General features: G+C 41.4%; 3 protein-coding genes and 1 long non-coding RNA gene across 4 annotated transcripts; 2 read left to right on the top strand and 2 right to left on the bottom strand.

Moving 5' to 3' along the window:
- Positions 1-205: 205 nt before the first annotated feature.
- On the bottom strand, positions 206-20,805 carry LOC118480440. Its single transcript, XM_035975290.1, has 2 exons — positions 20,246-20,805; positions 206-308 (listed from the first exon to the last, which is right to left on the bottom strand). Exons 1-2 carry the CDS (start codon positions 20,730-20,732, stop codon positions 271-273), a joined length of 525 nt encoding a protein of 174 aa, XP_035831183.1. The 5' UTR covers positions 20,733-20,805; the 3' UTR covers positions 206-270.
- Positions 4,025-17,628, bottom strand: LOC118480438. The gene is made up of 3 exons (XM_035975288.1): positions 16,601-17,628; positions 4,971-5,186; positions 4,025-4,333 (listed from the first exon to the last, which is right to left on the bottom strand). The coding sequence occupies exons 1-3, from the start codon at positions 17,511-17,513 to the stop codon at positions 4,296-4,298; spliced, it is 1,167 nt and encodes a 388-aa protein (XP_035831181.1). The 5' UTR covers positions 17,514-17,628; the 3' UTR covers positions 4,025-4,295.
- Positions 18,321-19,341, top strand: LOC118480439 (protein LOW PHOTOSYNTHETIC EFFICIENCY 1, chloroplastic-like). Its single transcript, XM_035975289.1, has one exon. The coding sequence runs from the start codon at positions 18,495-18,497 to the stop codon at positions 19,305-19,307; it is 813 nt and encodes a 270-aa protein (XP_035831182.1). The 5' UTR covers positions 18,321-18,494; the 3' UTR covers positions 19,308-19,341.
- Positions 20,806-22,006: 1,201 nt separating the features above from the next.
- Positions 22,007-22,660, top strand: LOC110867346. The gene is made up of 3 exons (XR_002551535.2): positions 22,007-22,078; positions 22,197-22,373; positions 22,445-22,660. It is a non-coding gene; the product is annotated as an uncharacterized LOC110867346 (long non-coding RNA).
- Positions 22,661-25,485: the final 2,825 nt, after the last annotated feature.

Raw genomic sequence — 25,485 nt, 5'->3', positions numbered from 1 at the left:
TTTTTACTATAGTGGGCCTTCAGGTGCTTGATTTTCTTTGCAATGGTGGCGGAACGGGTCACCAGCGCTGTCTGTGTTCAAGGGCATGGGTGGCTTTTTGCCATTTGGTTTACCCAGGTAATTGGGCTTCTGTTGGCCGTTAAAAAAACGAAAAAAAAAACATGTCATTATTCATTAATCAATCAAGAAGTTCAATCTCTTGAGTTACACACCTTAACAAAACAACATTACAAATCACAAACACAAACATCCCCAAATGATCAAAATCAATCACTCAAAATGCCCAACCAAATACCATTCATCCTCACCTTCACCCCCCTCCCCCCAACACAACCCTACATCACAATAACTCACACACTCATCCTCAATATGCTCCTCCTTTACAATCCCCCCAACCCCAACCCCAACCCCATCACCATATTCATATTCATATTCATCACCATCATCATAACTTTCTTCATTAACCAAATAACCAAAAGCGCGTGTAGCCGATGCACCAGGCTGACAACAAACCAATTCATGATCGAATCCTATCGATCTCAACTTCATGGTACCCTTGGCCTTGTCTTTAGATTTAGAAGCCGGGTGAATATGGCAACCCATGCATCTTGCAGTGCTACATTTTCCTGTGAACTTTGAGTGGTTCGTAGGCTTCGTTGAGACTTTGGTGAATACGCCTGTGACAGATGAGGAATCAACAGTTTTTACGTATCTGCGGTTAGATAAGGGGGCCGGGAGGACTGCGAAGCTGCGAACAACGCCGTGTTGACGACCCTCTCTCTTCATTGGTGTGGTGGTTATGAGTTATGGGAGGTTGATGGTTTTGGGTGAAGTGTGGTGTGGTTTTGTAGTGGGATTGAAGATGAAGGTGGTTAACTTGGGGAAGAAGGTAGTTAGATTGTCAACTGTACGTGTTCCACAAGGTAGTTGGTACACAAATTCAACTCATCACTAAGAGCATTCTCATCCAAACCACCAAAATCTGTGTGGGGGGTTTTTAAAATATAAAAATTATAAAAAGTGGTTGTGAGTGGAGGAGAGAGAAAATGTTACTGTTCATCTGTATATTTGGGGGGACACTGTTTATTGTTTTGATAATCAGAGAATGCTTGAAATTGTATTGAATATTGTTGTACATCTTAGACAAAACAAACAGCCCCAATATATAGGGATACAAGGATCAAAGATAAAAGGAAACATGAGCTGGATATGTCCCTAACGGCTAAATGATTGAGATAATTATGGTGCAGGAAATCTCTTAAAAGGAAATGATGAATTTTTTCTGATCCTATAATTTTATTTTCTAACACTCCCCCTCAAGTTGAGTAGTAGGGTCTCCGAAGCTCAACTTGTTGAGGCAACTATTGAATAATCTACCGTTGACGGCCTTGGTTAGAATGTCTGCAAGTTGATCCTTAGATGGGATAAATGGGAGTTCTACAATCTTTGCTTCGAGCTTTTCTTTGATGAAATGTCTATCAACTTCCACATGCTTTGTACGGTCGTGTTGGACAGGATTTTCTGAAATCTGTATGGCGGCTTGATTGTCACACATGATTTTACTGGGCTCAGTTTGGAGAAAACCAATCTCTGATAAAAGTTTGTGTATCCAAAGAACTTCTGCTAATCCTCGTGCAATGCCTCGGAATTCTGCTTCAGCGCTAGACAAGGCAACAACCTTTTGTTTTTTGCTTTTCCATGTAACTAAGTTTCCACCAACCAAAGTAAAGTATCCTGAAGTAGATCTCCGGTCATCTTTGTTTCCTGCCCAGTCTGCGTCTGTATAGGCTTGAATCTTCAAGTGTCTGTTTGGCCGAAACAAAATCCCATGGCCTACAGTCCCTTTAAGGTACTTTATGATCCTTAGAACTGCATCCATGTGATCAGTTTGTGGTCGGTGCATGAATTGACTGACAACTCCTACCGCGTATGCAATGTCAGGACGGGTATGCGAGAGATATATAAGTTTGCCCACCAATCGTTGATATTGTTCCTTGTCGGCCAAATCTTTGCCTTCCTCTATGCAGAGTTTCTGGTTGGTCATTATGGGAGTGTCAACTGGTTTGCAGTCAATCATCCCTATCTCAGCAAGGAGATCAAGAATATATTTCTTCTGACATATGAAGATCCCTTGCTGGGATCTAAGAACTTCAATCCCAAGAAAGTACTTCAGTCTTCCTAAGTCTTTCATTTCAAACTCGGTGAAGAGACTTTTCTTTAACTTCTTGATTTCTTCTTCATCATTACCTGTAATAATCATATCATCAACGTATATAATTAAACAAGTCACAAACTTACCTGTCTTTTTGAGGAAAAGTGTGTGGTCAGAATTGCTTTGTCGGAAGCCATATCCTTTCATTGCTAATGTAAATCTGCCAAACCAGGCCCGAGGGGACTGTTTAAGACCGTAAAGAGTCCTTTTTAATCTACACACTTCATTCGCTTTAAAGTCTTTGGCAAAACCGGGAGGAGCCTCCATGTACACTTCTTCTTTTAATTCTCCATGCAGAAAGGCATTTGTGACATCAAATTGATGAAGGGGTCATCCTTCATTTGCAGCGATGGAGAAGAGAACACGAATAGTGTCAAGTTTAGCAACAGGAGAAAAAGTTTCGGAATAATCAATCCCATATGTTTGGGTGTAGCCTTTCGCTACGAGTCGAGCTTTATATCTTTCAATGGTTCCATCAGCTTTGTGTTTGATTGTAAAGACCCAACGACATCCTACGGGTCTTTTTCCTGAGGGGAGAACACATTTTTCCCATGTATCGTTTCTTTTGAGTGCCTGCATTTCTGTTTCCATAGCTTTTTTCCAATTTTTCAAATTCAAGGCCTGTTCTATGGAGGTTGGTAGTTGCTCCTTGTATAAGGAAGCGGTGAAGGCTTTGGCTTCTTTCGATAAGTTCCCATTTGCAATATTTGCCATGGGATATCTAGATGACTTCGTTTCTTTTTCTGGAGAGTATCGTTTTGGAGGAATCCCTCTATTCGCTCTTGGAGGCAAGACATATTTTCCTGTTGTTTCCTCTTCCATATTGTGTTCTTCTTGTTCCTGTGTTGGTTCTTCTTGTTCCTGTATAGACTCTTCCTGCAAATTTTGATATGCAGTACTCTCATTGTTGTTAGTTTCAGTATTTTGAGTTTCATTTATTTCGACATGACTTACCTCAGTATCTGGATGAGGGCAATCTTGGTTAGTGGCACTAACGGTGGGATCGATTTGTGGACTAGGAGTAGGTGCTGGAGCCTCGTTCTGGTTATTGTGACTGACTTCTTGTGAAAAAATCTTGGTTAGCCAGCTTAGTGTGTCATAGGTCTTCTCCCCCTGACCACTGTGCTGGGGGGTATAGAAGTATTCGGTTTCAAGAAAGTCACAATTAAGGGTAGTGTACATATGTCGCCGTTTTGGACTATAGCATCGATATCCTTTTTGATCGACCCCATAGCCAACAAAAACGCACTTCTCAGCGCATGGGCCAAGTTTGCCTCGATCATGTTTAGGTATATGGGCATAGACTGTGCATCCGAAAACTCGTGGTGGTAACGTGAGAGGTGGAGGAATTTTAGTAAACTCGGACAGAACTTGTATGGGAGTTTTTGAATCAAGAGCTTTAGTTGGGAGACGGTTGATCAAATAGGTGGCAGTAGAGGCGGCTTCAGGCCAGAAAGATGTAGGAACCCTTGACTCAAGCAATAGGGCGCGTGTGATTTCTAAGAGGATTCGATTTTTTCGTTCCACCGTGCCATTTTGTTCGGGAGTATGTGGACATGTTTTTTGGTGAATAACGCCTCTTTCTTGACAAAATTGTTTTATGGAATTATTGACATATTCTCCTCCATTGTCAGATCGTAGGATTTGAATATTAGTTTTAAATTGTGTTTGTATCATGGTATAAAATATTTTAAATTTTTCGAAAACTTCATTTTTGTTTTTCAAAAAATAAATCCATGTCATACGAGTGCAATCGTCAATAAAAAGAACAAAAAAACGAAAGTTTTGTCCTCCAATGACCTCAGCGGGTCCCCAAACATCTGAGTGTATAAGAGAAAAAGGTAACGCAACTTTGGTGTTATTTAATTTATAGGTTTGTCTATGACTTTTAGCCAAGACACACGTTTCACAATGGAAATTATTATTATTAGAAAAAAGTTTTGGAAATAAAAGACGTAAATAGCCAATAGATGGATGGCCTAATCTCCTATGCCAGAGCCAAGCTTCCCTATTTGTTGTTCCATGGGCAAGCATCACATTTCCCGGTTGAGTTACTTCGTCCACATAGTACAATCCCAATCGTTCAGTGCCACGCCCAATGATCATTCCCGTCCTGATATCCTGAAGAATACAAAAGGTTGGATGCATCAAGACGGTGCAATTTAACTCTTTTGTAACATGACTAATGGATAATAGTTTATGTGACAGGGATGGGACGTAGAGACAGTTTGAGAGTTTTAAAGTAGGAGATATCTCAACAGTTCCTCCTCCTTTGACAGGAACAACCCCCCGTTAGCGGTTTTGATATGGTCAATTCTAGGGTTGTTTTTATTTATAATATCGGATAAATCATATGTCATGGTGTCAGTAGCACCACAATCAAATATCCAGGATTCATCCGAGTTTTCACAAGTTTTAGCTATATTGGCTTGGGAGTTCGGCACATGTTTTCCTCCTTTACAATATTTAGTTTTAAAAAATCTAGATTTTCTACATTTATTAATATTTTCCTTAGGAAAAATATTAGGAAAAACATTATCCTCACGTTCCTTATTACTATTCTGTTTAAAAGAATTTTTATTATTTCTTTGTTCCTTATTATGATTTTGTTTAAAAGAGCTTTTATTATTTCTTTCCAATTGACCAGTATCATTATATTCTAAAGGAGGAGTCTTGTTGAGTAACTCTAAATATCTATAATCAAAAAATCTAGGGTTCAATAAAGAGGGATCTGAGATTAGTCTCCCAGACCCATTACCTCCTTCATTCGGCTCAGACTCTCCGGCGAAGGCAACTCCACCAAATCCTCCACTGTGCTGCTCGTTGCTTCTGCCGGAATCTTCGCCGCCCCTGCCGGAATCTTCGGTACGGTTGGTGGCGACCGCTGCCTTTCCTCCATCCTTATTACTCTTGGTACCTTTCTTGTGGCCATCGCTCCACCATTCGGGATAGCCAACGATTCTGAAGCATTGATCTTTTGTCACACCCCAACCGATGGCGGAATCATCGGGGCGCGGCACTGAGCGAAACAGATTGTTCAGAAGTTTCCACAGCAACTATCATATAATTCAGTTATATAACACGTCCCATACCGTGTCCCAAATAATAACAAGTTATCATAGAAATCAACTAAACAATATGGGAACTGTTCCGACAACTCAAATTCTTAATTATTACAGACCGAATGTAAATATTGTTTTAAGACCTCTAGACGGCTATCCGTAAATCTTACTGACTACAGGTGCCAGTACAAGACCTACAGATAATTATGGCCCTGGAACAGATACGTGGACACTGTCCTAAGGTCACAGGCTCCTAAAAGCTTATTATTGCCTCGCTTCCCTAGCACGCTAGTAGCTTAAACACCTGTCACATACGTTAAAATAAAAGTCAATACATATAATGTAAAGGTGAGTACACAAGTTTGATATAGCATATAGAGTTCGAATAGTTTACGCATAACCAAGCACGTACACAAGGGCAAACGATGCATGTAAATTATCAACATGGGACCATCGATACCAACGACTTCGAGTTGACTGTCCGAGACAGTTCGCAATACATGATTACCACCGTAATCCATGCAAGTAATTGTCCTTAGCAACCCCCGTGTGAACGGGTGCTGAGTCCAAACTATAGTACTACGTTGCTAAAGCAGGTAGATAGCACTCCACGTGTAAACATAATAAACAGCAATCATTTAGACAAGTAATACATGCAAATAGGTTAGCGTTCAAATAGTTTGTGTTGTTTGTGAATTTGATAGATTACGTATGTAACACCCAAAAGTGCTGAAAGCAAAAAGGGATCGAGTATACTCACAGTGATTGATCGTGGATTGAAGGGAGCACTGAGAATAGTTTAGCCTGAATAGTTCGATAACACAACGATGAGTAACGCGGAAAAAGTAAACAATGTACTTGGATCGAGTAGGCCATTCGATCGGACAGCAGTTCGATCGAGTGGGCTGTTCGATTGGTTTGAAAGTTCGTTCGAACATCCATTCGATCGGCCGGCTGGCTCGATCGGCTGGTTCCTTCAAGTGGATTGTTTCTTCCTTTGATGGGAAGGATGTGTTTGTGTATGATGGTTTGTACTACCTTTCAAGTTGGCCGATCGAACAGCTGTTCGATCGGTTAGCCCAACCGATCGGTTAGCATTGCAGACTTGGCAAGATGTCACTCGATCGGTTAGCATGCTCGATCGGGTGACATTCCATTGTTTCAAAAGTCTAAGTGTTTTTAAAGTATAGTATCTCATGATCCGAGCAGTAATGATTACAATCGAGTGGCGTAGTCGATCGAACAGTACCTCGTCAATACTACACTTTTGTGAGTTGGTGGGTCTAAGTGCTAGTCGATCGGTTAGCCTAACCGATCGGCTGGCATAGTCGTTCGGTTGGGCTGTTCGATCGAACAGCCTAGCCGTTCGGCCAGCTTCTCGATTCGGTTAACCTTCCACTACACACTTGGTTATTCCCGTTATTTGTTGATGTTTTAGAGATATTTTGACTACGAATTGAACCACAAACTGAAGTCCCCACCTAGCCTACTGACTCGAGCAGGAATCACCCAAACCCGGTCAGAGACGGTTTGGAACCCAAGTTTAACGTTTAACCCGGAATCGGTATATCTCTTGGTAGAACCCGAATCTTGAACCATGTGTTTGTTTAGATTGATTTGTAAATCGGTTCAAGTCTCGTTTTCACCTTTTTGAGTATAAAAGAGTTGAAAGATAGATGAAAACCCATCTTCCAATCCTTTTCCACCGTGAAATGTTAAGATCTTTGGAAGATTTTAGGTTATTCATGTGGAAATCGGTTAGATCTAGCTTATTCACGGTTGAATGAAGTCAAGAACATGAAGTTCTTGATGAACACCAAGAACACCATGATGACATCACTCAAGAACACCTAGATCTTGGTGATTTCATGGTTGAAATTCAGATTTTGAAAGATAGAAAGATGGAGAATCGATTAATGAACAAAAACGTACAAGGATTAGAGCGAAATACTTACCGGTTTGAGAGAAATCTGAGATTTAGTGAGAAGAAGAGGCTGGTCGGTCAGAGCTTTTCCAAAAGTGGAAAGCTTGACAAGGACAGCCCTATTTATAGGCTTCCAAAAGAGGAAAGGGTCAGCTGATCGAACAGCATCCCTGATCGAGCAGCTGTCCGATCGAACAGCCTGTTCGATCGGCTAGCCTGTTCGATCAGGTTGCCCTGTTCGATCGGCTTGCCTGGTTTTGAGTGTTTCGCGACGATTTTTGGTATTTCGACTTCGATGAACGATGATTTGAGGATGATAGAATTCCTAATCAAATTACTTTTAGTTCCAACTACTATATCTAACATACAAGCATCCTTACACCATGATTTGGATTCGATTCCGATTGAGTTTGATTCACCTTTGAGCCTTGATTGATTTGATTGATTCACCACACACTTTAACATAAAAGTAAACATGCACAAGTAACACATAAGGCACACACACACGTATAAAAGTACTAAAATCCACACACTTGAGTTTGATGATTGATTCGATTAGCTTGATTATTGATTGACTAGCTTTATTGCGTTGTTACTTCCTATCATTCACAGTCGGTCGTTGATTCACAGTTCGATTATCGGTCGATTAGTTTGATTATACAACACTTACTCCAAATAATACGAAAATCAAAATGAAACTAAAATGAAATTAATCTTTATTAATCTTTAATTCCAATAACAGTCAACACTTGACTTTGACTTTGACTTTTGGAAAACACGGGGTGTTACAGTCTCCCCTCCTTTAGGGAATTTCGTCCCGAAATTAGGCCGAGAACCGTACATCGCCGTGTGATTTTACCAATTTGAGGCTTCAGATCTATCTGAACAACTGCGGGTACTTGGCCTTCATGTCACTTTCGAGTTCCCAAGTGAACTCCGCGCCTCGTTTGCCTTCCCATCGTACTTTTACAATAGGAATGCGAGAGCGTCTGAGTTGCTTGGTCTGTCGGTCCATGATTTCGACAGGCTTTTCCACGAAGTGTAGCGTCTCATTGACCTGAAGATCGTCGAGTGGTATTATTGCGTCGTGGTCGGCTACGCATTTTCGAAGGTTTGAAATATGGAAAGTCGGGTGGACATTGCTGAGTTCCTCCGGTAATTCGAGTTTGTAGGCCACTTTACCGATCCTTTCCAGAATCTTAAAAGGTCCAACAAATCGAGGCGCAAGTTTCCCTCTTTTGCCGAATCGGACTACTCCCTTCCAAGGTGATACCTTTAGGAGCACGTAGTCGCCAACTGCAAATTCGCGGGGCCTGCGTCGTTTATCGGCGTACATCTTTTGTCTATCCCGGGCCTTCACCAAATTTTCCCTTATCTGGTGGATCTTGTCAGTCGTTTCTTGCAGAATCTCGGGCCCAGTCAATTGTGAGTGACCGACCTCGTGCCATACAATAGGCGAGCGACATCTCCTACCATACAAGGCTTCGAAAGGTGCCATTTCGATGCTGGAGTGATAGCTATTATTGTACGAAAATTCGACCAACGGTAGGTGTTTGCTCCAACTACCACCAAAATCAATAACACACGCACGGAGCATGTCTTCAATAGTGCGAATCGTTCTTTCAGTCTGCCCGTCGGTTTGCGGGTGGAATGCGGTACTCAAATTCAGCGTCGTACCAAGAGCTGCTTGAAAAGTTTCCCACAGTCTCGATGTAAACCGAGCATCGCGATCCGAAATGATGTCTCGAGGCGTACCATGATTCTTAATGATCTCGTCGGTGTAGATTTGGGCTAGTTTGGCCACCTTATAGTCTTCTCGTATTGGCAAAAAGTGGGCTGATTTGGTTAGACGGTCGACTATAACCCAAATACTGTCGTGACCTGATGGCGTGGTCGGAAGCTTAGTTATGAAATCCATAGCTATGCTTTCCCACTTCCATACGGGTATCGGCGGTTGTTCGAGTAAGCCTGAGGGTCTTTGGTGTTCAGCCTTGACTCTTGCACAAGTTAAACAGCTACCAACATATAGAGCAATATCCCTTTTCATCCCAGGCCACCAGTACTTGTAGCGAAGGTCCTGGTACATTTTGTCCGCACCGGGATGAATGGAATATCGGGACTTGTGGGCTTCGTTCATGATGATCTTTCGCAAATCTGTCCTCCTCGGAATCCAGATTCGGTCCAGATAATAGAATATCCCGTTGGCTTTGCTCACGAGTTGAGTTCCATCGTGATAGATTCGTTCTTTCTTCAACGTACGCTCGTTAAAGCAAGCATGTTGTGCTTCGCGGATGAGAGCTTCGAGGTTATACTGAGCCTGGATGTTTCGAACACCTATCACGTAATTCTTTCTGCTGAGGGCGTCTGCAACTACATTCGCCTTGCCTGGGTGATAACGGATCTCACAGTCGTAATCGTTGAGAAGTTCTACCCATCGGCGTTGACGCATATTGAGTTCTCTCTGGTTAAAGATATGTTGTAGGCTCTTGTGATCAGTGAAGATCGTACACTTTGTACCATACAGGTAGTGTCGCCAAATCTTTAAGGCAAAGACAACTGCGCCTAGCTCGAGGTCATGGGTGGTATAGTTCTTCTCGTGGATTTTGAGCTGTCGAGATGCGTAAGCTATAACCTTGTCTCGTTGCATGAGAACACAGCCAAGTCCAAGGTTTGAAGCATCACAATAGACAACGAAGTCATCGCTTCCGTCCGGCAGTGTAAGAACTGGTGCATGGCACAGCATGTGTTTGAGGGTTTGGAAAGCAGTCTCCTGCGCGTTTCCCCACACAAAAGGCTTGTCTTTATGAGTAAGGGAGGTAAGTGGTACAGCAATCTTTGAGAATCCTTCGATGAATCGCCGGTAGTAACCAGCTAATCCGAGAAAAGAGCGAACTTCTGACGGATTCTTTGGCGTAACCCATCCCTTGACTGCCTCAATCTTTGCAGGATCAACGTGTATACCCCGACTATTCACAATGTGACCCAGAAATTGAACCTCCTCCAACCAGAACTCACACTTGGAGAATTTGGCGTAGAGTTGGTTTCCCTGAAGCAACTCGAGAACCAATCGCAAATGCTGCGCGTGTTCGGCCCTCGATCTGGAATAGATCAGGACATTGTCGATAAATACAATGACAAAACGGTCTAAGAACGGTTTACACACGCGATTCATCAGATCCATAAAGACCGCGGGTGCGTTGGTCAAACCAAAAGGCATGACAACAAATTCGTAGTGGCCGTATCGGGTTCGAAAAGCGGTTTTGGGTATGTCTTCCTCTTGAATCCGCAACTGATGGTAGCCTGAACGTAGATCAATCTTGGAGAAACACTGAGCACCTTGTAGTTGGTCAAACAGATCATCGATTCTTGGTAAAGGGTATCGGTTCTTGATGGTCAGCTTGTTCAATTCCCGGTAATCGATGCACATTCGGAACGACCCGTCCTTCTTTTTGACGAAAAGGACTGGTGCGCCCCATGGAGAAGTGCTCGGGCGAATGAAGCCTTTTTCAAGTAACTCTTGGAGCTGGTTTGAGAGTTCTCGCATCTCGGATGGAGCGAGTCGATACGGAGCCTTGGCCACTGGGTTGGCTCCTGGAATAAGGTCGATTCGAAAGTCGATATCACGACTTGGAGGTAATCCAGGAAGATCATCAGGGAACACCTGAGGAAATTCTCGGACAACGGGGACATCCTTGACTTCAACTTTCTTTTTCTTGTCCGTCTCTGCTACAACAATGTTGGCCAAGAAGGCTCGATATTCCTTGCGGAGATATTTGCGAGCTTGAAGACAGGACATGAGCTTGAGATCTTTTGCAGTAGTTTCACCATAAACACATAGAATATCACCACTAGCTAGCACAAAACGAATCATCTTATCGGAACACACAACTTCAGCACGGTTTTCACGAAGAAAGTCCATGCCTACTATGACATCGAAACTTCCGAGTTGCATTGGAATGAGGTTAATCGGGAATACATGATTGTTGAGCTTGAGAGTACAATCACGGAGCACAGAATTGACGGCAATGGTTCTTCCGGTAGCGACTTCCACTTCGAAGGGTGTCGAAAGATAAGAGCGCTTACGTCTAAGAAGTTTCTCAAATTCAAATGACACAAAGCAGTTATCGGCTCCAGTATCAAACAAACATGATGCATATATACCATTCACAAGGAACGTACCATTGACCACGTTGTTATCAGCTTGAGCCTGACGTGCATTGATGTTGAAAGTTCTGGCGTGAGCGGCTTGTTGTTGAGGCTGTTGTTGTTGTTGCTGGGGTTGTTGAGCTTCTTGTTTCACCACCCTGTTCGGGCACCGGTTTGCGAAGTGGTTAGGGTCACCACATGCAAAGCAGGTCCGAACATTGGTTGTTGGGGCCTGTGCAGCTTGAGGAGCTTGAGGAGCAGGGAGTAGAGCCTGGTTGACAGCGGCTTGAGCTTGAGCTTGACGGGGACCATAGCGACAACTCGCAGTGAAATGCCCGTAGACGTTACAGTGAGCGCAGAATCGGCAAGCCACACCCGCTGGGTGATGATAGGAACACGTTGGGCAGAGAGGGTGGGGTCCGGTATACGCGCGCTTAGCTGGTGGCGCATTGATCACTGGAGCAGTGCGCTGTGGTTGCTGTTGTTGTGCTGGCACAGACTGAATGGGAGCAGCAGTGGTTGCGGCAGCGCAACTCTTGTTCTTCTTTCTTCTTCTCGAAGACTTGGAGGCTTGGGCAGTGGTGTTATCAGTTGATGCGGCAGTAACTTGATGCAGGGGCTTGACTTGCTTATCCCAGAAACCAGCCTTCACCCGCTTGTCATTAATCTCGGCAGCGAGTAGGTAGGTTTCCTCGATTGATGCGGGTTTGGCGGCGTGAACAAAATCTGCGACACAATCCGGAAGAGCACGGATGTATTTCTTGATGGTCATGTCAGAAGTCTTGACCTGGTCGGGACATATGATACTCAATTGCTTGAAACGGGCAGTGAGACCAGCGTTGTCTCCCTCCTTTTGCTTGATACTCCAGAACTCATCCTCCAACTTTTGGCGTTCGTGGGGAGGACAGAACTCGTCCATCATGATCGCTTTCAATTCCTTCCACGTCAGCTCGTATGCAGCGTCGTTCCCGCGCTTGTTCCTTTCTGCGGTCCACCAGTCCAAAGCTCGCGACTGGAAGACACCGGTAGCATTGAGAGTACGGAGGTGATCTGGGCATCCGCTTTGACGAAGGGTGACTTCTACCGAGTCAAACCAATGAAACAGAGCCGTAGGGCCATCTTCACCGGTAAACTCTTTTGGCCCACATGCCTTGAATTGTTTGAAGCTAAAAGTAGCTTTGTTGGGATCTTTGGGCGTGAGGGTTCGGGATTCCTCAGATGACTTGCTTGCGTTCTCGAACACATCACTGACGGCTTTTGCCACAGTCTTAGAGATGATAGCGGCCAGACGTCGATCCCTTTTTTCCTGGCGGGTAAGACGCGAGTGTGATCTAGGTTGTCCAGATGACGACATGGTCTGCAATAGACATCGTCACAGGCTCAACACAACGAATTCGAGTCTCACACGTCCTTAGATCTCTAAAGCTTAGAATCACGTCGCATCTCTCGTCACGTAACACATATAATCACATAAGCACATAATCATAGAGGCACATAAGCACCGAAGCAATTAGGGCACATAAGCACAGAAGCAGTTAGGGCACATAAGCAATTAAGCAAATAGAGCACTTAATTTCCTAAACACGTACGCAATTTTATCACAGAGGCGATCAGAAAACAGAAACCTATAACCACAAGTCGAGTGTCGTTCGTTTTGCGTATCGGATAGCATCATATTATATCGTCTAACTTAGTCGTATAGCGTAGCATAGCACACTGGTTTCGTTTAGATCACATCAACAGGGATTTGAATCGAGATAGGATAGCAACAAAAGTCACGCAGATTGATAACAAATGGAGTAACCAACAAATCTTAAAACACTTAAACAGGTAAATCATATAAAATCAACAAAACAACACTCAAAATTGGAAAATGGATTGTCTGCGGCTACTAGACTTTGACTAACCATGGCAATTTAACTATTCACAGTTGACTTGTCGTCACTTTCGACTCTAGGGGACATGTTTCTGCCTCGATTCTTGGGCATTATGCATGCGCATTCTAGGTCATACTCGTGAGTTCAGGTCGTTGGAGTCCGTCAATTGCCTTGGCGAGATAAAATAAAGTCGGAATAACTGCCAAGGTTAGGGTTTCACCCCTAGCTTAGCAATTTCTTCCTTGTTTTAAGAAAATTTAGAGGAAAGTTTTCATCAAATTACGGGTTTCAGCCCTAATTTGGTATAATTCTCCCCCGTTTGTTGATAGAAAATCGCACAAATAGTTGGCAAAAATTCGTAATTTAGGCAGGAATTTGCGGGTTTCACTCCTAATCCCGTCCAAATTACGAAATTTGGCTCGGAGTTCGGATGTAATGATAGAATAGAAGGAAACAACATAAAATAAGCACATAAACTTGGTCTCTTGGTTCCTAACTATAGTCTAGGTCTCTACGACAGCGATCCGGACTAGATCGTGTCTAACCTAATTCCCTATAGTTATGGCTCTGATACCAAATCTGTCACACCCCAACCGATGGCGGAATCATCGGGGCGCGGCACTGAGCGAAACAGATTGTTCAAAAGTTTCCACAGCAACTATCATATAATTCAGTTATATAACACGTCCCATACCGTGTCCCAAATAATAACAAGTTATCATAGAAATCAACTAAACAATATGGGAACTGTTCCGACAACTCAAATTCTTAATTATTACAGACCGAATGTAAATATTGTTTTAAGACCTCTAGACGGCTATCCGTAAATCTTACTGACTACAGGTGCCAGTACAAGACCTACAGATAATTATGGCCCTGGAACAGATACGTGGACACTGTCCTAAGGTCACAGGCTCCTAAAAGCTTATTATTGCCTCGCTTCCCTAGCACGCTAGTAGCTTAAACACCTGTCACATACGTTAAAATAAAAGTCAATACATATAATGTAAAGGTGAGTACACAAGTTTGATATAGCATATAGAGTTCGAATAGTTTACGCATAACCAAGCACGTACACAAGGGCAAACGATGCATGTAAATTATCAACATGGGACCATCGATACCAACGACTTCGAGTTGACTGTCCGAGACAGTTCGCAATACATGATTACCACCGTAATCCATGCAAGTAATTGTCCTTAGCAACCCCCGTGTGAACGGGTGCTGAGTCCAAACTATAGTACTACGTTGCTAAAGCAGGTAGATAGCACTCCACGTGTAAACATAATAAACAGCAATCATTTAGACAAGTAATACATGCAAATAGGTTAGCGTTCAAATAGTTTGTGTTGTTTGTGAATTTGATAGATTACGTATGTAACACCCAAAAGTGCTGAAAGCAAAAAGGGATCGAGTATACTCACAGTGATTGATCGTGGATTGAAGGGAGCACTGAGAATAGTTTAGCCTGAATAGTTCGATAACACAACGATGAGTAACGCGGAAAAAGTAAACAATGTACTTGGATCGAGTAGGCCATTCGATCGGACAGCAGTTCGATCGAGTGGGCTGTTCGATTGGTTTGAAAGTTCGTTCGAACATCCATTCGATCGGCCGGCTGGCTCGATCGGCTGGTTCCTTCAAGTGGATTGTTTCTTCCTTTGATGGGAAGGATGTGTTTGTGTATGATGGTTTGTACTACCTTTCAAGTTGGCCGATCGAACAGCTGTTCGATCGGTTAGCCCAACCGATCGGTTAGCATTGCAGACTTGGCAAGATGTCACTCGATCGGTTAGCATGCTCGATCGGGTGACATTCCATTGTTTCAAAAGTCTAAGTGTTTTTAAAGTATAGTATCTCATGATCCGAGCAGTAATGATTACAATCGAGTGGCGTAGTCGATCGAACAGTACCTCGTCAATACTACACTTTTGTGAGTTGGTGGGTCTAAGTGCTAGTCGATCGGTTAGCCTAACCGATCGGCTGGCATAGTCGTTCGGTTGGGCTGTTCGATCGAACAGCCTAGCCGTTCGGCCAGCTTCTCGATTCGGTTAACCTTCCACTACACACTTGGTTATTCCCGTTATTTGTTGATGTTTTAGAGATATTTTGACTACGAATTGAACCACAAACTGAAGTCCCCACCTAGCCTACTGACTCGAGCAGGAATCACCCAAACCCGGTCAGAGACGGTTTGGAACCCAAGTTTAACGTTTAACCCGGAATCGGTATATCTCTTGGTAGAACCCGAATCTTGAACCATGTGTTTGTTTAGATTGATTTGTAAATCGGTTCAAGTCTCGTTTTCACCTTTTTGAGTATAAAAGAGTTGAAAGATAGATGAAAACCCATCTTCCAATCCTTTTCCACCGTGAAATGTTAAGATCTTTGGAAGATTTTAGGTTATTCATGTGGAAATCGGTTAGATCTAGCTTATTCACGGTTGAATGAAGTCAAGAACATGAAGTTCTTGATGAACACCAAGAACACCATGATGACATCACTCAAGAACACCTAGATCTTGGTGATTTCATGGTTGAAATTCAGATTTTGAAAGATAGAAAGATGGAGAATCGATTAATGAACAAAAACGTACAAGGATTAGAGCGAAATACTTACCGGTTTGAGAGAAATCTGAGATTTGGTGAGAAGAAGAGGCTGGTCGGTCAGAGCTTTTCCAAAAGTGGAAAGCTTGACAAGGACAGCCCTATTTATAGGCTTCCAAAAGAGGAAAGGGTCAGCTGATCGAACAGCATCCCTGATCGAGCAGCTGTCCGATCGAACAGCCTGTTCGATCGGCTAGCCTGTTCGATCAGGTTGCCCTGTTCGATCGGCTTGCCTGGTTTTGAGTGTTTCGCGACGATTTTTGGTATTTCGACTTCGATGAACGATGATTTGAGGATGATAGAATTCCTAATCAAATTACTTTTAGTTCCAACTACTATATCTAACATACAAGCATCCTTACACCATGATTTGGATTCGATTCCGATTGAGTTTGATTCACCTTTGAGCCTTGATTGATTTGATTGATTCACCACACACTTTAACATAAAAGTAAACATGCACAAGTAACACATAAGGCACACACACACGTATAAAAGTACTAAAATCCACACACTTGAGTTTGATGATTGATTCGATTAGCTTGATTATTGATTGACTAGCTTTATTGCGTTGTTACTTCCTATCATTCACAGTCGGTCGTTGATTCACAGTTCGATTATCGGTCGATTAGTTTGATTATACAACACTTACTCCAAATAATACGAAAATCAAAATGAAACTAAAATGAAATTAATCTTTATTAATCTTTAATTCCAATAACAGTCAACACTTGACTTTGACTTTGACTTTTGGAAAACACGGGGTGTTACATCTTTGGTGTGCCTCATCATTCCACAATGTTCACACTTGAGGTTAGTTTTGTCGATTTTGGGTTTGAATGGGACATCTGAGCGGCGCGTCTGCCCCCTGGCCGCAAGCCCTAGGGCTCTGTCATTGTGGTCGGGTCGAGTAGTAGCAAGTCCCGCTCCGATTCCTGATTGAGTTCCGGCGGTGGTCCCAAGGATATTTTGGTGTGCGGTTTCCTTCCGGACCGCCGCATATGCTTCTTCGGCCGAGGGGAGCGGATCCATCCTAAGGATTTCCCTCTTGATAGTATCATACTGTCTGTCGATTGCATTAAGGAACTGAAACAGTTTTTGTTCTGTTCTCAGTTTGTTGTAAGTGGTAATATCGGTTGGGGATGTCATGGGGTTTGGATCTCTTCGATCTATTTCTCCCCAGATTCCTTGCATTATGATCCAAAACTCCTCAAGGGGAGTTCCATTTTGTTTAATTCCGTTCGCTTTGACATGTAAGTCAAAGGTTTGGAGTTTATCTTTACCACTGCTGTATGTGGTAACGAGAGCATCCCACAAGGCTTTGGCAGTGGGAAACTCGGTCAGATTGCTTGCAATTGTTGGTTCAATATTTTGTATAAGCCATGAGAACACTACGAGGTCGTCTTGTTCCCATCGCTCATACCCATCTTCGGATGGTTTGGGGGGTGCCGGATTTCCTGACAAATGACCAAGAAGAGTTTTTGATTTACCTCCGATAGCTACACGAATCATACGAGCCCATAAGGCATAGTTTTGATTGTTGAGTTTAAGACTGATCGTGAGGCTATCGGACAGATTGTGTTTGGTGTTTTGGTTTTGGGATGATTGAAAACCATTGAGAAGGTTGGCTAATTGGGTTGAAAGATCGGTATTATTTTGAATAGTGGGGCTGCCGTCGGGATTCATGGTGGCCTTGACTATGGTTTTTTAAAAAACGAAAAGGGTAGGTGATGAGCAGTTCCCTGAATCGATTCAGGCCTGCTCTGATACCATATTGTTTTGATAATCAGAGAATGCTTGAAATTGTATTGAATATTGTTGTACATCTTAGACAAAACAAACAGCCCCAATATATAGGGATACAAGGATCAAAGATAAAAGGAAACATGAGCTGGATATGTCCCTAACGGCTAAATGATTGAGATAATTATGGTGCAGGAAATCTCTTAAAAGGAAATGATGAATTTTTTCTGATCCTATAATTTTATTTTCTAACACTGTTCACCCCCTATATTTTTTTAATATATATTGAAAGTGGTTGTGAGTGGAGGAGAGAGAAAATGAAATATATATTGAAAAGGAGACAGAAAAAGTGTTTGTTTTTAGTGGAAATATATTGATATAGGAGTTGTTTTTTAGTGAAATGTATGTATATTTTTAGTGGATTGGATGTGAATGCTCTAAGTCACATTTAATTATAAAAAAAAAATACTTTAAAAAATATTCATTGTTGTATAGTCCTGTGATTATGGTTATATGTATATAAACAAACAGAAAATCAAGGAGTCTACTTTGCTATGAATGAAATATAGAGTAAAAATGGAATACATTACAATAGAAAATTGGTGTAGTAACCAATTAACTGAATCGTAGTGAAATATTTGAAAAAAAAAAAATCATACATAAATAACCGAACTGTAACTTTCGGTTTCAAAGAGAACAAAACCGAAACCATCGAATTCAATTATTAGTATTGGTCGGTTATTTCGGTTCGGTTAATCCGTTTGTTGCTCACTTCTAATTATTAACAGGATACGAGAAAGCGGTTCAGAAATCAGCTTATCGGTCTGCAACCATGTGATTTGGTTACTTGGTAAAGCTAAGAAATGGTGGGCCGCTCTCGAAATATACGAAGATTTGCTCGATAAAGGGCCGAAACCGAACAACATGTCGTATGAACTCATCGTCTCTCATTTCAATTTCTTACTAACTGCCGCTAGAAAGAAGGGGATTTGGAAATGGGGAATTCGATTACTCGACAAAATGCAAGAAAAAGGGTTAAAACCGGGAAGCAAAGAATGGAATTCGGTCCTGATCGCATGCTCGAAAGCTTCCGAGCCGTCAGCCGCGATTCAAATCTTCACTCGAATGATCGAAAACGGTGAAAAACCAACGATCATATCATACGGGGCGCTTTTAAGCGTTCTGGAGAAGGGGAAACTGTACGATGAAGCACTTCGGGTTTGGAAGCATATGATCAAAATGGGCGTGGAACCGAATTCGTACGCGTATACGATCATGGCGTCGGTTTACGCAGCACAAGGGAAGTTTAACATAGTCGAATCGATCATCCGTGAAATGGCAGTGTCAGGAGTTGAGCTAACCGTAGTCACTTTCAATGCGATCATAACCGCATGTGCTCGAAACAACGCAAGTGGTCCCGCTTATGAATGGTTTCAACGAATGGAGGTTGAGAAGATCGAGCCTAATGAGGTTTCGTACGAGATGTTGATCGAAGCACTTGCGAACGATGGGAAACCAAAGTTGGCTTATGATATGTTTTTGAAGGCTCAGGGTAAGGGGCTGAGCTTGTCGGCGAAAGCTTATGATACTGTCGTCCAGGCGGCAGTCAACGGTGGTGCGACGGTTGATTTGAGTTTGTTAGGCCCTCCGCCGCCAGCACCGGTAGCGGAGAGTACGAAGAGGGTAAGGACACTATTTGATATAAATCAAGAGGATATGGGCATTGTAAATGACTAGTGTATCAATTAAATAATTTATGTTTGTTATTTTTTGAGCCATGTAGATGATTTAATAGGAGAAATGATATATGTGGCAAACAATACCATTGTAACAAAGTAAAAAGTTGTTTTTCTTGTTAAAATATTTAAAGAATTTATTTTGTAATAATTTATGAGTTTATCAACTTATGTTTCAGAGCATATTTGTTTATAAACTTTTAAAAAATAAGTTTATCAGCTTTTCAAAATTTAAGTCAAACCAGCCACCATCGCTTCACGCCTTGGCCACTAAAGCGTTGCTTTGGGTCGCTTCATAAGAACACTCGAACCTTATCATGATTGAAGCGCTGCGTTTGCCACCTCTAACGCAACATACAAGGCACACTGCTAAAACCAAGCTATATATGTGTTTCTAATTTTTGACTTATACTATTGAATGTACATATCTCCAGTCCGGTCGGGTCAAGACCATAGCTTCAGGATCCACACATTGTTTTCAGTTGAATGATAACACAAACACTACTTCGATTCGATTAGCAGACAGTGGGCCTGATCCATAGCTTCCGGAAAGCCCAGCAATAGGAGTAATCAGTAATCACTGGCAATGGTTTTTACCACAATGGGTCTTCAAGTGCTTGGTTTTCTTTGGAATGGTGGCGGAACGGGTCACCAGCGCTGTCTGTACTCAAGGGCGTGGGTGGCTTTTTGCCACTGGGTTTACCCAGTTAATTGGGCTTCTGTTGGCCGTTTTAAAAACGAAAACGATTATATAAAAAAAAAAAAAAAAAAAAAAAAAAAAAGGAAAAACATGTCATTATTCATTAATCAATCAAGAAGAGTTCAATCTCTTGAATTACACACCTTAACAAAACAACATTACAAATCACAAACACAAACATCACCAAATGATCTAAATCAATCACTCAAAATGCCCAACCAAATACCATTCATCCTCACCACACTCACCTTCACCCCCCTCCCCCCAACACAACCCTACATCACAATAACTCACACACTCATCCTCAATATGCTCCTCCTTTACAATCCCCCCAACCCCAACCCCAACCCCATCACCATATTCATATTCATATTCATCACCATCATCATAACTTCCTTCATTAACCAAATAACCAAAAGCGCGTGTAGCCGAAGCACCAGGCTGACAACAAACCAATTCATGATCGAATCCTATCGATCTCAACTTCATGGTACCCTTGGCCTTGTCTTTAGATTTAGAAGCCGGGTGAATATGGCAACCCATGCATCTTGCAGTGCTACATTTTCCTGTGAACTTTGAGTGGTTCGTAGGCTTCGTTGAGACTTTGGTGAATACGCCTGTGACGGATGAGGAATCAACAGTCTTTACGTATCTGCGGTTAGATAAGGGGGCCGGGAGGACTGCGAAGCTGCGAACGACGCCGTGTTGACGACCCTCTCTCTTCATTGGTGTGGTGGTTATGAGTTATGGGAGGTTGATCGTTTTGGGTGAAGTGTGGTGTGGTTTTGTAGTGGGATTGAAGATGAAGGTGGTTAACTTGGGGAAGAAGGTAGTTAGATTGTCAACTGTACGTGTTCCACAAGGTAGTTGGTACACAAATTCAACTCATCACTAAGGCACATTTAATTATAAAAAAAATACTTTAAAAAATATTCATTGTTGTATAGTCCTGTGATTATGGTTATATGTATATAAACAAACAGAAAATCAAGGAGTCTACTTTGCTATGAATGAAATATAGAGTAAAAATGGAATACATTACAATAGAAAATTGGTGTAGTAACCAATTAACTGAATCGTAGTGAAATATTTGAAAAAAAAAATCATACATAAATAACCGAACTAGTTGACAAACAAATGATTTGGTTGTGATATTTTGATAATCGACCTTTTATAGTGGTTATGGTCATGGGCGGAATCATAGGGGGGTTAAAAGGGTAAGCTAATCCTCCGATCACCAGAATTTATTGAATTTTTATATATAAAATCAGAGTTTTAAAGAAACAAACATAAAGTGGACCCCTAGTTATAACATGTAAAGAAAATAAGCTTATGATGACCCCCGACTAAAATGTTCTGGTTCCGCCACTGGTTATGATTATATATATATAAATGACCAGATTAATTGACATTAAAAGAAACCTTTTAAATTTTTTCATAAATAATATGTTATATTTTGGAAAAGTTTTGTTATAAATTTTTCAAAAATGGCAAATAGTTGTGGTTTAACTTTGTTTCTAAGATAAAAAAAATGTTAATATGATATATTTGACCAAAAATTTCCTGGATTTATTAATCAAAATTATCTTGAATTCACTCACGTTCAAAGTCGTAGTTAACCATTAACCGAATTAACTATACAAATATATAACTAATATTTAAGAAATAATATGTTCGATTACTTCAAAGTTGAGCCAACACATGCTTAATGAAAGACTATTAAAAATAGAGTATAACTGAAATAAACCTTATGAATTTGATTGATACCATTTTACCTCCAATTCCCTTTTAAAAAAAATATTTCTGTCATCTTTGTCATTAATATGCTTTCTTAAGAATTCATTCAGATTTTTTCTTATCATATTCGAAACCTTCAAATGTGTTCTTGTTCAATTTCATCATCCATCAAAAGAATACTTGAACCCCAACCAATTAATCTAATCATCTTAATCAAATATCTGATTAGTTAGTTATAAACCCAACCTTGATGGTAAGATCAACGTTTCTTGCAACACAAGGCACCCGTTATCGTCGTTGATTCGAATTCATTCCTACACCATCTTATGACGTCTGTAAGTTCATCTCTTTCAATCCATGAACCCACCCATGCACAATTTATTTAATGATGATGTGAAGATTAAAAAAAAATCAAAATTCGAATTTAAGATTTTATTGGTTTTTAAAATGTAGAGACCCCCTCAGCCATTGCCAAAATTCGGCGAATGGGATGAGAAAGATCCTGCATCTGCTGATGGATTCACGGTAATATTCGCAAAGGCACGCGATGAAAAGAACACCAAAGGCCCTCCCAACAAAGGCCCCCCTCCACCCCCACCACGGCCACCACCACCCGAAAAGGAGCCCACGGTATGACAATGATCAACATCCTCTTTTCCTTTATTCATTAACATAATTCTTTTAATATTATTTGTTTGCAGAAGAATAGATTTTGCTGTTTTTGAATAGTTATAAGACGGCATTGTCAACAAAATCGTGGTATGGTTATTGATGGGTTCGTCGAAGATTCAAATGTATGGTGGGTGGTGTATGATGGCGACGCCGAAGACAACAACGATGGTGGTGGTGGTGGTGGTATGCCTATAGCTTTTACCATCCACCATGAATCCATGAACTATAGGGGGTAGTTAGATTGTTGGATTATGTGTTTTTTTACTTTTATGTCATGTTAGAAGATTTTTGGTGCTTAAAACTTGCATATGTGCTCATCATGTCTTTCCTTTGACAATTATATGACTTTGGTCAAGACTTTCTTTGTGACATTGTTGCAAGAACTCTATTGGTATGACCAACTAACAAGTATAAATTCAGTGGCGGATCTAGAAAACGAGTTTAGGGGTATTCTAGATTTTCTTCTTGGACCTAGGGATATCTTAATATTCTCTACGGACCTTCCACGTCTTCGGGTTGGAGATGGTATTACTAACTTGTAATTAACAAAACAAGAAATCAAGAACTCAAAAGAAAACATGAATGGAAACTTACGGTGTAAGGATGTCTTTTGTCGTTTGACACTTTGATGTTAAGATGCTACACGTTTAAGTGAAGAAAGCCAATGTTTCATTAGTGATATTTGGTGTGACTAATGTGCAATTCACAATTCGGGCTCATTAACTTTCGTATCTTGCTTTTTTTTAACGGCCAACAAATACTATACAAGCTCGGTCACCTGAGCAACCCATTTGCGAAAAGCCACCCACAACCTGTGCGAACACAAGCAAAGTTGGTGACCAGACCCACCCACCATTCTAGGGGGACCCGTTTCCCAAAAGCCCACTATGATAAAACCCCTGGCCCACCTGAAAAATATCACACCAAGTGAGACTCCAACCTATAACCTTCACATTGGATAGCTATAGGATGTCTCCTCTCAAACTAATTGATCTAGGACTCATTGACTTTCATATCTTACTTGCAATTATATAAGAAAAAGAATCTAGATTATATATTTTTTGAACGGCAAATTTGGATCATTCTGACGGTCACTGGAGTATCATCGTGCCCATCTCGCCAGCGTGCTAACGGACGAAATAGCGGAAGAATGTGGGATTCATTCCTTTTCCACCAATCACATTTCCCTCTTTTTTATTTCTTTTTTCTTTTTCTTTTTTTATATTGTTTAAAAGGGCTTTAAACTATTGCAAGGATGTTAAAGGAAGTGGCTTTAAAGCCCTCCATATGAGGTGGCGTCAGGCGTCTACGTAGCGCTTATTTAGCGTGATAAAACCTTTAAGGGCTTTATATCACACCCTACCATTGGAAACACAAGTAGGTTTGAAACATATTTTGCATAATTAACAAAAGGATGTGGATCGTCTTTTACAACTCGTGGCATGTTTTTAATTTTAAATTAGGGATGACGTGCCGTAAGTAATATGGGACATTGGAGCATATCACATCACATGGTATTGTTCACTTTCACTTTCTTTTTTTCTTTTTCTTGTATTTTCAAACTATAATCATATGTATGACAGTATTATAAAAGTGGAATAAAACCGACAAATATGGGTGTCATTTTCTTGGTCAAAGTAAAAAAAAAAAAACATCAATTCATGCATGAATGAAATAACATTGAATGCCATCAATGAATGATGAATGATAAGGCCGGTGGGTGTGGCTTAACGCCACCCCGCCATCTCATCTTCCATAGCGCCCTGGGGGCACCATCGGTCACATCGCGACAGTGAAAGGGGGGTGTTATCCTATGCTCGCCAGCACGTTAACGAGGAGAAATTGATTTGAACGATGAAGGTGTTGGTCAAACAGGGGTGCTACAGTGTAAAGGGGGGCTTTATACCACACTCTGCAAGTTAAAGGAAAAGACTTTAAAGCCCCATGTGTGACGTGGCGGTGAGGTGGCGTGATAAAGCCCCTAGGGGCTTTATACCACACCCTCCAGCCTAACAACTAACAAGTTTTTGTAATAAAAAAAATATTGGATTTTAATAATCTCAACTATTCGTCGTTGGCCGCCAACAGTCTCAACTTCAAAAATAACCACTGGCAGTCCCAACTATTGACATATTGGCCACCAATGAACCCTGACTAACAGAACCCTAACATCGTTAGTCTCCGGTCGCCGGAAAACCAATTTTGTCTAGAAAAAAGTTTCTAAAGTTCCGATCTAAGGTTACAAAGAGGTTTGGGACGAAAATGTTGAGTTTTCCGGCCAAAAAGTTGAGTTTTCCGGCGAAAAAGAAGTTTCCGATGAAAAAGGAGTTTTCCGACGACTTTAATAATTGGGGCTTTTACTAGAAAAAAGTTCTCAAATGTCCATAATAAGGTTACAAAGAGGTTCGGGACAAAAATGTTGAGTTTTCCGGCCAAAAATGAGTTCTCTGGCCAAAAAACGTTTTTCCGACAGCCAGAGACTAACGGCGTTAGGGTTCTGTTAGTCAGGGTCCATTAGAGGCCAATATGTTAAAAGTTAGGACTGCCAGTGATTATTTTAATGTTGAGACTGTTTGCGGCCAATAACGAATAGTTGGAATTATTAAAATCCAATATTCCTAAAAAAAACTATCCATACATCAAAGATGTGTGATTGATTTGACGGCAACATTTCAAAATAGAATGATACAATTTACATAGTTACACAAGACAAGAAACCTTTGAAGCATCTACATTCGAACAATCACAGATGTCTATGGACTTAACTGGGAAAGAAGGGCGACGAACATCGCTGGTTTCTGTGTGCTACGATGTCCACGAATGTTTTTTTTTTGTGTGGAAGGCTGGGTCTGTGGGGTTCTCATTGAAAAAAGTCTGACGTAGAACTCCTTAGCCTCCAACACATTGCGGATGCTCTAAATACGAGATTCTAATGAACACAACCACCAAACCATATGCAGTCAAAGTTTTAAGCTTCACGGACCGTAGACGTTAAAGAAAGATGTAGAACGTGGAAGAGGGTTAGGACTTAGGAGAGAGAAGAAAGATGTAGAACGTGGAAGAGGGTTAG

The sequence above is a fragment of the Helianthus annuus genome, chromosome 7 (genome assembly GCF_002127325.2).
Source record: "Helianthus annuus cultivar XRQ/B chromosome 7, HanXRQr2.0-SUNRISE, whole genome shotgun sequence".
NCBI classification, from domain to species: domain Eukaryota; kingdom Viridiplantae; phylum Streptophyta; class Magnoliopsida; order Asterales; family Asteraceae; genus Helianthus; species Helianthus annuus.
Note: the sequence above shows the minus strand (reverse complement) of the source record. Positions and strands in the feature narration are given on the sequence as shown.